Raw genomic sequence first — 16,358 nt, 5'->3', positions numbered from 1 at the left:
TGACCCCTAAATACGCCTCTGGTTAGATAATAATAGAATGCATTTCTATTCATGAGAAAACCTTTTATCTCAAGTATTTTATGGTTTCGTTTTCTGAACACGTTCACGCCATTAAGTTTCCTAAAAAAGCATTTTCTTATTTTATGTAATATTATTTCCTGCTTCATGCGATTTGGAAAATTTACATGAATTAAATTATTAAAAGCCTGTTTTTTTGTGTTTTTACTGAAAGCAGAAGACCTATTTTGTATATTTCCCGAAAATAAAAAATTCAATAACTTAATTCAAACCGCTTTATATTAAGTTTTATTTAATATCAATTTTACTTCAGTACTTGAATATAATGTTGAACTCCTATGTGAAATCATATTTGTCAAACCATTCTGTCTGTGGACTGCATCTTTGGCCGAATTTAAAGAATTTTAGCGGCGGTTTAAATTTAAGCCGCGGCTTAAATATGCGTGGTTCCACTTAAAATTCTATCAAATGTTTCAAGATTTAAGCCGGCGCTTAATTTAAACCGGGTTTAGGCAGATTTAAACCGCCGCGCGGCTCAAATCTTTAAATTCCATCTCTGAATATGTTTTTGCAGCATAATTTTTAAGTATCTAAGCATTTTTGGCATATACACTGAATCCTTAAAAAATCAGGTCAAATCTGAACCACTGAATCCCATTTAGACCGTGTTTTCATTGTATTATTATGGTGCATGGTCTAGAGTTTGATTGTTGGTAAAAATAACAACTTGTATACTATATTACATATTATGTCGGAGAAATATGAAGTTTGAGAAAAGCAGAACGAAATAACAGAGACAGACAGACATGCTAACCAGACTTCATAGTATTTCTTATATTTGACAGGTGAAGAAGAAGGAGAAGAAAGATGAAGGAAAGATAGAAAAAGCACCAAGAATAGTTTATCAGTTCCTCTACAACAACAATTCTAGGCAACTAACTGAGGTAATTAATTCATTACTATTTTCACTTAATAAATATTTAATAGCAAGATTTATCTGCACTCATAGCAAAATATCATTTTATAAAAGAAGGTTTCCTCATAATACCAAATTGCGATGTTGTGAAAATGGGATCCGCCCTGAAAAATAAAGAATCCGGTCCTGAACAAATGCTAAGATTTACTGATTGTTTTAACAAATCAATAAAGTTTTAAAAATTTTCTTTTTCCGCCTATTTTTATGCTGATCCATTCACTGATTAAGATGTTTTTGTTGATTTCTTATTAGCTGATATAGTTAAGATATGTGATTAAGCCAAAATGTTGCAGATCCAATAGATGCGGATCCAAAGCACTGCTTATTAATATTAAAATTATATCAACATGGACTACAATACATATCATGGATATTTCTAACAACAGTGACCGGAAGTAAAGAAAGTTTTTTTTTACAAAATACTGTGGCGTATTGGGACTGCCTTGTCATGTATTCCAGAGAGCCCGGCCTTAATTAATAATTATCATTGTTTATTAAATGTTTTTATCCATCCCATTTTTTTCGAACTACTACTTTCACTTAATCGTATTTTGTATAAGTGGATCTTTTTTGCGAAGACTTGTTTGACTTTTACAATTTGGAGTGTGAGTCTGCCTACAATTGACTTGTTTTACTATAATCCGTTGAATCCACGACATTTTGGCTTACTGGATCCGGATCCGAATCAAAAAGGGGAAAAATATATATCAAAGACTGTAAAAAAAAATTTACCTTTAACCCCTTAATCTGAACTGTTAAAAAAAAACTTTTTACTCTTAACCACCTTAATCTGAACTATCAAAAAAATTGTAATACTGGATGAGCGTCAAATGGAAATGAATCCTAATCACTGACCTGTAATATATAAAACCAGCTGAAGGGCCCGACGTTACCCGGGGAAAAAAATGTTGAAAACAATAATTTAAAATTTTTTTGCCTAAATGTCTTGTTTTATTATATAGATTTATTAATTAGGCCCGAGAGGATCTGCATTGTCCTTGGTGTGGTTTAAACTGTGTATTCCTTGTTTCTTTACTCAAACATCTTAAACTCTCTCATCAGCAACATAGACCGTTTATTCAAGTCAAATAAGGCTCGGTTGCTTGAGTAATTTTTTTGAGATAAATCTCTGAGCCATAGTAATGTTTTGTTGAAGTTCTGAAATCTGCCTGATAACTTGTATTTTTCGTGAAAACTCTTTAAATAGGTATTTTAAACACGAATCAGAGACCAAACAAATGCTTTGGTAGGCTGCCGACGCCCCCACATCTTTTCATATAGGTTGTTAGAATCTATTCATATATTCAGATTATACTGAATCCATTATAATTTTGTGTAAAAAAAGACATTTTTAATATATTGCGGGTTTACAGGATCCATTTAAAGTCAGGCGTTATGAGGTCATAATGAAGCTGGTGGACTGCTTTTGTAGCCGCTTAACACTGGGCTACACTGTTGTAGTTAACAGTGACAAGAAGTAGGGACAGAAAATAGATTCAATACCTATTTTGTGACCAATTTCGAAGAGCCAGCCTAAATTTGTCTTATGTCTTATGCCTCAAAGATAAATATATGAACGGGAAAAGTAATTATAAGTTTAATCCATTATAAATCAATACAAGCTACAATTCATACAATGTTTGTAAATGAAAAGATTATCAGAATATATTCATTTTGTCCATTCTCAACATGAAACACAAGACAAATTCAGTTTTCTTAAAATCTTCCTTAAATAATTTCTCAGTCCTTAAAGTCTTCCACAAATGGTATCTTAAGTTCATAAGAGCTGCCACAAACAGTATTTTAGTTGATCAAAGCGGCCAAAAACAGTACCTTAGTTCTTCAAAACTACAACAAATAGTATCTTAGTTCAACAAAGCTGTCACAAACAGTATCTTAGCTCTTCAAAGCTACCACAAACATCATCTTAGTTCTTTTAATATCTTGATACTTTAAAGTTGCCACAAACAATATCTTAGTTCATCAAAACTCCCACAAGCAGTATCTTAGTTCTTATAAGATGCAACTTGCTACAAAATCTTATGATTAACTCATTGACCAAGAATGGATTTTTATCTGTATCTGTATCTGGAACTGTAACTGTAACTGTATCTGTAACTGTATCTGTAACTAACTGTATCTGTAACTGTAACTGTAACTGTAACTGTAACTGTAACTGTAACTGTAACTGTAACTGTAACTGTATCTGTATCCTTATCTGTATCCGTATCTGTACTCATATCTGTATCTGTATCAGCATCCATCCGTATTTGTATCCATCCATATATGTATCTTTCTGTATCTGTAATCGTATCTATATCCATATCTGTACCCATATCTGTATCTGTATCAGCATCTGTATCCATCTGTATCTGTATCTTTCTGTATCTGTATCCGTACCTGTATCTGTATCTGTTCATGATATTTGTTTTAAGCCGTTGCCAGACGCTGCTCGAATAGACGTTTCAGTTTCAGACCTATTTGACTCAACTTATGTTGGAAACCCTCACGATATGATTAGTCAACCTCCGGGATACGCTTTCTCTAGGTTAGTTACTCTTTAAATACGCTTTTTCGAGGTTAGTTACTCTTTAGATACGCTTTTTCTAGGTTAGTTCCTCTTTAAATACTCTTTCTCTAGGTTAGTTCCTCTTTAAATACGCTTTTTCTAGGTTAGTTACTCTTTAAATACGCTTTTTCTAGGTTAGTTCCTCTTTAAATACGCTTTCTCTAAGTTAGTTACCCTTTAAATACACTTTCTCTAGGTTAGTTACCTTTTTACGATTTCTCTAGGTTAGTTACCCTGTATGTATGCTTTCTCTAGGTTAGCTATCTTTTAAAAACTCTTGGAATAGGTTAGTTAACCTTTATGTACGATTTCTCTAGGTTAGTTACCCTTATATACGATTTCTTTAGTTTAGTCACTCACTATGTACGCTTTTTCTAGGTTAGTTACTCTTTAAATACGCTTTCTCTAGGTTAGTTACTCGTTCGATACGCTTTCTCTAGGTTAGTTACTCGTTCAATACGCTTTCTCTAGGTTAGTTTCCCTTAACACATGTTTTTTTCTAGGTCAGTTAAACTTAAAATAAGCTTTCTCTAGGTTAGTTACCCGTTATATACTCTTTATTTAGGTTAGTTACCCTTAATATCTTTCCCTAGGTTACTTACCCTTAAAATACGTTTTCTTAAGGTTAGAGACCCTTTAAATACGCTTTCTCTAGGTTAGTTACCGTGCCTCTTTCTAGAGTAAAGGGGGTGGGCACCCGGCTCGTACCCCTGTGTTCGCCCCCTAGCTTTGGGTCTGACCGAAACCACGATTAAGAATATACCTTTTTGGCGCCGCTTGAATAATTTCTAAATACATTATAATCGGATTCTTCTGTTATTGAATTTTTTTTACGTTTTTCAATAAATTCCCAAGAAATTTATTTTATTTAAATCTGATGATGGGGCAATAAAATTTACTGTTAAAAACTGCACTAAATAGAATTTAATAGATGAAAAGAAAAAATAGATATTTTACAGATTAAATTATTGATTTTTGTCTTTTTTCTATTTTCACCATTTTCCCTTGAACATTTTGTTCGCATGTCGATTGTTTTATTTAATGAAAAAAATTGACAAAAGAATTAATTACACTGAACCAAATATGCTTCACAACGATCGCGTTTATAACAATATTTGTTTGTATATAATATAGATGTACTAGGACAAAACATTTATAGTGTTTGCGTAACAAGTTTGTTAGAAGAGATTCAGTTTTCAAAGAAATTTATTTTCCAAAACTTTATTTGCTGCATCTTTTTTTTGGTCACATCTCTTTGATTTATTTCGACAAAAATATAATTAATAGAGCTATTATGGCTTTTATTTCTAATACCAATTTAGGCTTTTAAAAGTTGCCTTTCAAGTTTTTCTTCATACTTCATAAAACTTTTAACAGTTTTTTTTTTGGTTACATTGATGGATTTTAACAACAAAAAATCCACATTTTTTTAAGTGCAAAAACTTCGACCAGCCATGAGTTACAATGCAAAAATGAGCCCGATATGATGATGAAGTATTAGTTAATTTTATTATTGGCGTTTAAATATGGATTTTAGGAATGGTCCAGTACAGAGAACATCTATCACAATCATTCTGGTTTTTCGACCCAAGCGTTCTCCCCCGAGCCTCTCGGAGTTCTTAGAACTAGAGGTTAACTTTTCATTCATTCATTGGGACATTCATCCTTTCATTCATTCATTCAAATATTGATCCTTCCTAATATTAATCCTGGTATTTATTATTTTATTCATTCTTGTATTCTCCTATTTCTTCATTTATTCGTTTATTTATTCATTTAGTCATTTAGTCATATAAAGTCATCTATTTATATATTCATGCAATTAGAAATTTTTCTCATTTAATAATTTAGTCATTTGGTCATTTAGTCATTTATTCATATATTCATATATTCATATATTCATATATTCAGTAGATTAAATTCATTTTTGACTTTTTTCTTTATTTATTTATTTATTCGTGTTGCTGTTTAATTTATTTATCATTAATCGGATTTAAATCATTTTCTTATAAACTGGTTTTTTTACTTTGAGCAAACTTTATGTTTCTCACCTTTGTTAAATGTTAATATAAAACTTTTTAGGATAATGAAAATGGAACTTTTGAGAACCAACGCCCTTTTGTGTCGGGTCATAATAGACTTTATCATGACAGGTTATTATTTGATTTGGCAATTATTATTAGCCAGGATCAATTATATTATCATAATTATAATTTTTTTATTATCTTTACAGATTATTATTATTTTTTTCTGATCAACATTCCTTTTTATTATTAATATTATTATTTTTGCTATTACTATTACTTTTACAATTACAATTACTATTACTATTACTATTACTTACTATTACTACTATTATTTAGTACTACCTCGCTGCCTATACCTCCTCACGCTATTATAAACAATCAAGATTTAGAGGAAGAGGACAGGTATGTTTTACAGTTTAAAGTTTACCGTTTCTAATATTCAGTAACTAGTATCTAGCTTTTTTTTAATATCGAGTATCCAGGATCTAGTATCCAGTATCTATTATTCAATATCCAGTATCCAGTATTTAGTATCTAGTATCCAGTAATCAATATCCTTTATCCAGTATTCATTATCAAATATTTAGTATCCAGTTTTCAGTTTAGAGTATCTTCTGTCCAGTATCTTTTATCTAGTATCTAATATCCCTGATATTTTATCTAGTATCCAGTTCACAGTGTCAAGTATCCAGTAAATTGTATCTAGTATCCAGGATCTAGTTTTCAGTATCTTGTATCCAGTATATAGTATCCAATATCTAGTATCCAGGATCCAGTTTTCAATATCTAGTATCCAGTATCCAGTATCTAATATCCAGAAATTTACATATGTACAGTACCCAATAAGGTACTAGAACAAACGTCGTACCCAAGAACGATGGACTTATACAACGTTTGTACGAGTTCTATGTTTGGAAGTATGACGTTTTTACCGTCCAAGGTTAATCTCCATACACTTCCCTAAACGAACACCATTATTTTATTCTTTTAAAATTAATTTACTAGCACTGATAATCAGTGGCGTATATAAGGAGGGTTATTGGGGTTATTTACCCCCCCCTAGAATCCTGGGGGTAAATACCCCCCCCTAGAATCCTGGGGGTAAATACCCCCCCCTAGAATCCTGGGGTTAAATACCCCCCCCTAGAATTCTAGGGGTAATTACCCCTGAACATATTTTCAGGCCCTGAATAGCAGGGGTTACTCCATTTGCTGCCTCTACAAGTAACAGTTCCAGTTGCCTTGACCCCTTCCCTTCAAAAAAAAATACATTCCCTATTGATTAGTCTGCACTTGTGTAAAGACGACTATTTTCATGATAGTAAAAGTTTTTGCGGCATTTTGCAGATGCTTAAACTTTTAGTTCGGTTACTTCAGCAAAGTTCACTCACACACAACTCGTCATAATAAANGCTTCGCGCGCCAAATTAAAAATATTTACCCCCCCTACAGAATCCTTATATCCGCCCCTGCTGATAATGACAAAATCCAGTTTAAAACCATGGTTATAACTGAACCCCTCAACTCTTTATTGTTAACATGGGTTTTATTAAACCTTGATTTGATAAACATATTTTAAGGGAAATATTTACCCTGTTTATCATCCACATGTTTTTGTTTGTACTTTTATCAAATTTTTTTCCAAGTTTAACAAAGAAAGACAATTTGATTGCAGTATCAAAATAATTTACTGGTTTGAGTTTCAGAGAATTGAATGAATCAGATTCAACTGATTTGAATAAGTTTTTAATATTTAACAGTAACAAAAAAATTCAAGATTTAAAAATTATGATCCAATCATCGAAAACTTAATTTCAATTTTTCGAATTTAAATATTAATCTTTTTCCTACACTTGTTTGTCATCAAAAAACTGGCTTGAGTTTAACATGAAGGGGGGGGATATCTGTGCACTTAAACTGCAGTACAGTAATATAGATAAAAATAAAAGAGATGAAACTTTTAATCCTTCATCTTGTTCGGAAACAAATCTATCTATCTTATTATCTATCTATGATGTATATATAGAACTGACCCTGAATATAATCTATCTAACTATCTAATTATCTATCTATGATGTATATATATAGAACTGACCCTGAATGGCTGCAGATCAAGACGAGCAGGATGATTGATGATTTCACCGACGTGAACGAGGGGGAGAAGGAGTTTATGAAGATCTGGAACAATCATGTTCAGAAATACACGTGAGTGTTCTCTTTAAAGGGATTGTTAACATATTTTCAATTGATCCTTGTTAACAACTCTGTCTAAGTATCAATAATGACATATCTTGACATTTTTAAGTGTTGCGGATTATGATATAGAATGTTAGTTGGGAATCTTTCTAGCATGGAACACATATTCCGAATTTCAGTTCATTTTTTTGGGAGCTGTCGTAAATCGTATCACTAACTGGCATTACGGTCAAAATTAAACAAACTATAATCGCCATTTCGTTATTTCTTGGGAAAATATCGAAGCTGGAATAAAGTTTTTTCACGTTCGATTTAAAGTTATTAAAGTTTCATTAGTTTAGAGGATAAAAGACTTAATGGCATAAAAAGTTTATTATCTTAGAATTCTGAATTCAATGTTCTAAATAATAAAATTAATTAATTGGTTAGAGATTTCAATCTGTTTCAACTGTTGTTTTTTTCCTCATAAGATTATCATATTATATGAGGATTAAGTAGGAAGCATCGGTTAAAACTTATTTTAAATCCTGACTTCAGATTGGTCGGGGTTTAATGTATAGGTGAATATACATCATATTAGATCTTCAATGGGTCTGAATTACGAATTTCGGGACCATTCGGAAAATTTAAAAATAATGAATCATTTTTTAAAATTTAATTAAGTTAATTTGAAAAATGTGGTGCAGAAAATTTTCGATTAAATTATGTGTTTATTTTGGCATTTAAGCGTGGAAATCTATTATTATAAGGGATGCTCTGTACTAACTAGTATTTTTTTTAAACTATGATTTGCATAATATTTTGGTTTTTTAGACTGATTTTTTTTTTAGCTAAAAAATGGAAAAGAACATACCATGCAAAAAGTACTGATCTCGATCCTATCTAGTTCTATGAAAACAAATCAGTCTCAACTATAGAAAACCTTGCTAACCATCTTATTTTAGGTTTGTTGGTGATGTGCAGATGCCGCAAGCGCTTAAAATATTTATTGATGAGCGCGCTCAGTCTATTGTGCAGAAGGGACTGTTTAGAAACTTCATGCTTCACCTTGGTTAGTTACTAACTTAATCGGAATAAAATCCAAGTTCGTAAAGATACCGAATATTTTTAATTTTTTTGTTATTTTCAGTGAAAACAAACTTTAAACATTTCAAAGTATCTATATAAATATACTTTGCTTGTCTGTTTGTCTGTCTGTTTGTGCTTGTCAATCTTTCTGTGTGTCTGTTTGTATCCAATAAACGTCTAAACGGCTTTACAGATCGAGCCCAATTTTGTGTGGGAAGGTTTATGGATGCTCAGAATTACAAAAAGTTACATTAAAAGCTTTTGATTTTTGTTTTTAAAAAAATGCACGAACAAATATTTGAAAATCCACGAAATTTTTTTGTTACTGTTTTACACAAAGAGGAGATGCTCAAAGATATAGCCATGATAAAAAATTAAAAGAGCGGATGCACCCGGAGCGCCCTAAAAACTTTCTTTTACCTTATTTATTTCTTAATATCTTAACTGATATTTTAATTTTTATTGATACTACTTGATGAATTTTTGATGATATACTAGTGTCCCCAGATATTTAGTAAGTATATGTTAGCGTCTATTTTAACTCAAACATTATCAATTATTAATCTTATTTTTATCATTTTCAAATAGTACAATAGTACAGTTCAAATACAGAGAAACTGAACTCCTGGCATAAACTTTGATTTTATTATTCTTATATCTTTGCAGCCTTAAAGGGACTGTAAGCGTAATTTCAAGTGACCTTCCATGCAAAGATGACAATTCCCAATTCACAACGGTACCATTGAAACCGGATCAAGAATGTAGAAGATAATGTCGTTTTCTAGGTTTAAATTATGTCAGGGGCAGCTTATGATATTTTCTAGAAGGGGGGGGGGGTAATAATTGAATTATTGCGCGCAAAGCGCGCCGAACTTTTTAATCCTCCCCCCGGAAAAAAACGTCCCCCCCCTCTTGGATTTTTACAGGGAATTTGGTCCAAACCATGACCAGCAAGGGATGAAAGGGGGATTTGGACTTTTATTAAAAATCTTCATTTAGAGTAACTAAGTGGCACCGCATGCAAATATTTTTGAATCTATTCTTAAAATCAAAATTAAAGGTATAGAATGTGCCTTGTCTCTCTTTTAGTGCTCTTAATTCTTCTAGGGAGAGGGACTTCCCCCCCCCNCTCCTTCCCCCTCCTTTCCCATACACCGCCTCTTTCTTAATATATTATCTAATAAGTCTTCACTCTCCACACTTATAAATTTATAATCATATTTAGTCAAACTACACTCTATCAACTGATAATAATTTGTATAGAAACTATAAATTAAAAGTAGTAAATTTAAATTTAATTTAGGAAACAATTAAGGAACTTAACTTTCTTGCGTTGATTATGATCTTACATATTTGAAATATGGTTAATTTAATTTGTCAAACTATTCAATATTTTTTTATTTTGTTGTAGATTTAATTAAATGCACAAAATAAATAAATTAATTTTTCCTCTTTTTCATGAATTTTCAAGGATATTAGTGTAATCTTTTATGAAATGTATACAATTTAACGGGAATATTTTAAGAAATTGCGAAACTTTTTGATAAATAAAATAAGTTTATGATTAGTTTAAATTATCTATATTGACATTTTTTGATAAATCCAAAATAAACCTAATCCGATCCGAAGTTCTTTATTTTAACAAAGAACTCGCTTTAATTCAGATAAATTATGGTTATATGTTAGATGTTAGATGTTAGATGTTAGATGTTAATTGTTAGATGTTAGATGTTAGATGTTAGATGTTAATTGTTAGATGTTAGATGTTAGATGTTAGATGTTAATTGTTAGATGTTAGATGTTAGATGTTAGATGTTAATTGTTAGATGTTAGATGTTAGATGTTAGATGTTAATTGTTAGATGTTAGATGTTAGATGTTAGATGTTAGATGTTAGATGTTAGATGTTAGATGTTAGATGTTAGATGTTAGATGTTAGATGTTAGATGTTAGATGTTAGATGTTAGATGTTAGATGTTAGATGTTAGATGTTAGATGTTAGATGTTAGATGTTAGATGTTAGATGTTAGATGTTAGATGTTAGATGTTAGATGTTAGATGTTAGATGTTAGATGTTAGATGTTAGATGTTAGATGTTAGATGTTAGATGTTAGATGTTAGATGTTAGATGTTAGATGTTAGATGTTAGATGTTAGATGTTAGATGTTAGATGTTAGATGTTAGATGTTAGATGTTAGATGTTAGATGTTAGATGTTAGATGTTAGATGTTAGATGTTAGATGTTAGATGTTGCATTGTTTTTTTGAGCATTTTATAAAATAAAATAATTTTGGAATAAAAGTGAAGGAATACATTTAGTTTATATCTAAAATATTTTCCTAAATAAGTTTTGAAAGTTCTTTGTATTGTATCGCTTCATTTGGAAGAAATGTTTTTTTAATTCGTCCATAAACTATTGGAAATTATTTTTTTTATAGCTCAGGGGAAATACAACATTTTCTTATTTAATATTAATCATACGCCAGACTACATAGATACATATTTATCCAGGAAAATGAAAGGATTTACTATGTATTTGTACCAAGTAAAACACAATTACTCAAACATATGTATTTATAATAGGCTTTTAAGGCGCTTCGCGCCCATCGTTGTGTATATTGTAAAACAAAGCCAAAATAGTTCGCGGATTAAATAAAAAAAAAATTTGATCATTCATTAATCTTCCCTGGGGCCACTTGAGGTCCCACACAAAATTTGAGCCCAATCGGTTCTGCCGTTTTAACGTTTCTTGGATACAAAAACAAACAAACAGACAGACAAGCAAAGTATATATAAGTATTAAGTATAGATGTTACGTACTTTCCCAAAGTGGCAACTTCCCAAGTATGCAATTTTCCAAATAGCATCTTCCCGGCCAAGTCTGACCTAGCCGGGGCTCTCGCCCCTCCCTCTCGTCTGTTCCCTAAATATATATTATATATATATAATTCATCAATTGTGGACTCTACTGTAGTCCAAGCTAAAGCATACCGAGAAAAGTTGATTTAAAGAAAGGGGAGAAAAAAGAGAACCCAATCCTCAACTGCCTTGTATCTCCTCTATCATACAGAAACATTGGAGAACCATGGCCCAGGATCCTTGGATGAAGGAGGTTTTTCAAAATCCACCTTTGGTTACCTACAGGAGACCTCCTAATCTCAGGGATAAACTATTCCTAGCCAGAATTCCAGATCCTCCTAGAATGAGGCCAAAGAGGCTAATACCTGGTATGAAACCTTGTGGTTTAAATTGCCCAACTTGTCCCTACATAGAGCCTGGAACAGTTATACAATCCTCTAATACCAGCAAGAAGATTGAGATTAATGGAACTTCAACTGTGAGACCAGAAATATAGCTTACTGTATTACATGTGAGCAGTGTTAACTACAATATATAGGACAGACAACAAGATCTTTAGCTGAAAGAGTGAGAGAACATATTGGTTACATAGAAATCCCCATACAAACCAGCCTACAGGAGAACATTTTAACCTTCCTGGACATGAACTCAGTTAGCGTGCTAAAGAAGGTTTGGGACCTTGAGTGAATTTTACTTGAAGTACGAGAATCTGAATACATTAGAAATGATTTTATGACTGAACTCAGAGAATTGAACAGAAAAAATAGGTTTTAATTAAATGTAGACCGTTTATGTCCAATTCTTTAAAAGGTTTAAATACCCTTCCTTAAATAAGCCGCCGCCCCCCCCTCCCCCGATTTACGTTAATTTGATCGGCTTCCGCCACCATTTTATATACATACATCTAAAATTTTACTCTTAATCTTCCTGACAGAAACAATCTAAAAGGAATAAAAATTGTCTTAAACATTCTTTAAAAGTGAATATTTGCAAATTATCTTTTATCCATCTCATGATCTGATTTCGTTTCCCTTTTGTCCATCTGGCAGCCCATCTTTTTTGTTTGTTTATCTTCTTGTGGTTTTTTTTATAATTTTTCTATCGATTTTGATAGCTGTATCATTATAACAGACCGAAATATATTTTCAATAAAATGTGGAACTAACATCTACTATTTTTACTCTACAGAGGTTTGGTCCATCACCATCTCTGAATTTTATATATATATATTTAAACATCTAAAATGTATATTTAAACTAAAAAAGGTTGAAAATACTATATATATATATTTCAGTTTTTAACTTCACATTTTTTATTAAAAATGAATTATACTAAACATAATGTTTCACGTCTATCATGACGATCCTCAGTAGTTACAATTCTTTGAACAACTCTTACAACAAATATATATATATAAATATATATATATATATAAGGCTTTTAGGGCTCCAAAAAAAAACAGTTGCTGTGAACAAAAGTATATATTATTGGTTTTTGTTGACCGCTATAAATATATGCTCTGTTTTAAATGTTGTGCTCCATGCTAAAATTTACAATTTTATCTATAATTCAAGACATAAATATATTTCTGTATTGAATTCTTGAATGATAGTAGATTCGGAAAGATAGTCGTTTCTAGTGGTGCTAGCCCAAGACATGATGGAGAAAAGCACTTGCCACTTCATCTATTTTGTATCAGATTGGAATGGTTTCGCGGATTTTCTCTTTTGTGTTGGAACATTTCTAACTCCATTCCATCCGCATATATTCATATTAGACAACATGAAACCCAACCCCCGCGCCAAAAAACAGTTGCTGTCAAAATAAGTAAAAATTCAGGTCCGTATACAAGGACAGTAGTCCTCTTGCCCCCCCCCCCCCCCCGGGAAATACAAACTATAAAGGAAACTATGTTTAAAAAGTGAGACCTGACAATGACAAAGGTTTAAGTCTAAACTCCCTGTTAACACAAATCATTGAAATGTTTGTGCAAGTAAGCCCTAGAAAATTGAAGTATAAATGAGTTGGTAAATGTAAACATGGAGTAAATTCTATCTAAAGATTTCAAAGAAATTTCGTTTTATAATGAAAATTGAATTTTTTAATGATGCCGTGATTCATGATTCAGTTTGCTAAAGTGGCGCAACTAGGGGATAAGTGATCCCGATTTCGCATTAGTAGAGGAATTACAAAAATCTGCTGTAGACTGCAATATGGACTTAATACACACAGTCAATATGACTAAGAAACTACGAAATACATAAAAAAAACACTAGAAGAACACATTTTTTGCGCTTCGCGCACACATTTAACGAGTTGGCTCATGCCGGTCATTTAACAGTACAATATTGGAGGTTAAATTTATTTTAACACAAGAACAAGCCATTGGATAAAATAAGAAATGGTTTATATTGAGCACAGAGCCAGACCTGCAACATAAAAAAAAAACGTTTTTTTTTCTACTACAACCCCTTAAAACAGCGTTTTCATTTTTTAAAATTCGACACGGAGGGGCTGGCTCCCCCACAAACCCTTGAAAATAAAATTTCGTGCCCCCCCCCCTCGCAAAAGTACTAGTTGCGCCACTGTCTAGCTGTGATGGAGTTAAGTGATAACGTTAAAGTTAGTTTTGCCAGCAAATATATTATTTTCAGGCTCTATAAAGTTTGTAAAACCCAAAAATTTTGTGTGTTTGATGTATTTTTATGGCATTAATTGACGTTTTGAACAAAACTATTCCAAGGGGAAATCTTGCCCCCCCCCTGGCTAAAATCCTGTATACGCGCCTGTATATATTATAGATATTTACGTATGATATATACTCATGTTGTTNCCCCCCCCCTGCGCCAAATAGAACAGTTGCCGTCAACATAAGTATATGATTGGTTTTACGCTGTCTGCATGCTATAAATATATAAATATATGCGGATGAAATTAGAATGTTCCAACTTAAAATAAAAATCCGTCCAGTCCTTGGGCCAGATTAAATGAAATTTCGAGGAGTATTTTAACCAGGTAACTCCGGTTCAACCTCAAGTGGTGAAACTTAATCTACGTAGTTCAGCTTCTTTTCCTCTTCATTAATTCTGGTCCCTGAACAGTGAACACTGGATAAGTTATAAAAGTTTTTTTATCTTTTGCAATGATTTAATTGTTTAGTGAATTTGTTTGAGTTCGGGGTTATCGGTTCTGCTCATGTATTCACAGTTATGGTCAAATTCCAGGTATTATTTATAATTATTTAATGTTATATATGTATATATAGATAGATACAGGGTGAGACCGAAAAAAGTCTAATTAGCGGCGTCTGGAACAAAATAGTATTTTTTGTGCAACTCTCCTGTGTGGTATTTTTTTAAAATATTTTTCGGATTATTTTTGTGTAATGTTCAAAAAAATTAACTGCACAGTTAGCGCAACCAATTTAGATTTAACCAACGTGTTAATTTTGGTTGGATTAATAATCTAATATTTGTAAGTTGGATAATCTGTCCTAGTAAAGCATGTTATATAACCATAGTTCAAATTTAATGAATTTTAGCCGCGTCTCAAATCCTCCCAAAATTGGTTTCAGTTGAGCACCGGCTTAAATCTTAAAATATTAATACGATTTTAAGTGGAACCAACCATATTTAGCCGCAGCTCAGATTCTTTAAATTCTGCCTCAGGATTAATAATTATTGATTTAACCTTAAATATTATCTAATTATTTCTAGAATCTGATGCGGAGTCGGGGTCTTCATCATGATCTACGCTGGGCTGGAATAAGGAAATAATCAATCAATCAATTAATTTTTGATTTGAAACTTTTTAAATCATTTGATTTTTCTTAATCCTGAATTTTTGTGTTGTAAATCTTGGGATCAAGTATTGGTCTCCATCTTATGCAGACCTTGAATTAATTTATTTAATTTTGGATATCCCGTGATGGTCATACCCTGCATGGATAACTCTGATTTAGAGATCAAGCATTGATCCTTAATTTATTAAATCCAACATTGGATACCGAGATCAATCGTTCAGAATTAGCGATATACCTCAGTTCTTTTAGAACTTAAGATACGCAAATACAATTTTCAGAATTTTTGTAGATTTTTTGTGTTTAGGCCGGGGTTAAAACTTGTGTTTAGGCCGGGGTTAAAACTTGTGTTTAGGCCGGGGTTAAAACTTGTGTTTAGGCCGGGGTTAAAACTTGTGTTTAGGCCGGGGTTAAAACTTGTGTTTAGGCCAGGGTTAAAACTTGTGTTTAGGCCAGGGTTAAAACTTGTGTTTAGGCCGGGGTTAAAACTTGTGTTGTAAATTCTGGATCAATCTGAATCTTTAGTAATCCGTAGTAATACATTAATTCCATTATTGCCTCTGCATGATCAGAATACAGCAGAGATATCTAAAGTTAAGGGAGTTTTATAGTTACCACAGTGGATATCAATATCAAGTTTTGAAGATAAGCGTTATTTCGCTGAAAATGATTTATTACTAATTTATTGATTTATATTACTAGAAGTCTGATTCCGACTGAGTCAGGAGAAAGTCGAAAACCGCGAAAGAATTTCTCTGGAATCTTTGTAAAATCCAAATAAATGAAGATTAATTAGCATTGTCATAAAATGCTCAGTGTTTATAACTATGAATGAAAATGGATGCAT

General features: G+C 32.0%; 1 protein-coding gene across 1 annotated transcript in view; it reads left to right on the top strand.

The window, feature by feature from the left end:
* LOC111701098 (polycomb protein suz12-B) overlaps positions 1 to 16,358 on the top strand; it is a 25,795-nt gene extending 9,437 nt beyond the window's left edge. The window contains exons 12-23 of the mRNA XM_023472245.1: positions 681 to 705; positions 864 to 962; positions 1,970 to 2,077; positions 3,397 to 3,542; positions 5,101 to 5,194; positions 5,646 to 5,716; positions 5,927 to 5,992; positions 7,679 to 7,795; positions 8,731 to 8,837; positions 14,872 to 14,936; positions 15,429 to 15,481; positions 16,214 to 16,358. Of these exons, the coding sequence (XP_023328013.1) occupies positions 681 to 705; positions 864 to 962; positions 1,970 to 2,077; positions 3,397 to 3,542; positions 5,101 to 5,194; positions 5,646 to 5,716; positions 5,927 to 5,992; positions 7,679 to 7,795; positions 8,731 to 8,837; positions 14,872 to 14,936; positions 15,429 to 15,481; positions 16,214 to 16,292 (1,030 nt within the window). The 3' untranslated portion in view covers positions 16,293 to 16,358. The remainder of the gene's footprint in view (positions 1 to 680; positions 706 to 863; positions 963 to 1,969; positions 2,078 to 3,396; positions 3,543 to 5,100; positions 5,195 to 5,645; positions 5,717 to 5,926; positions 5,993 to 7,678; positions 7,796 to 8,730; positions 8,838 to 14,871; positions 14,937 to 15,428; positions 15,482 to 16,213) is intronic.

This window comes from Eurytemora carolleeae, unplaced genomic scaffold (assembly GCF_000591075.1).
Source record: "Eurytemora carolleeae unplaced genomic scaffold, Eaff_2.0 scaffold346, whole genome shotgun sequence".
NCBI lineage: Eukaryota > Metazoa > Arthropoda > Copepoda > Calanoida > Temoridae > Eurytemora > Eurytemora carolleeae.
The sequence above is the reverse complement of the archived record's forward strand: the minus strand, read 5'-3'. Positions and strand labels throughout refer to the sequence as shown.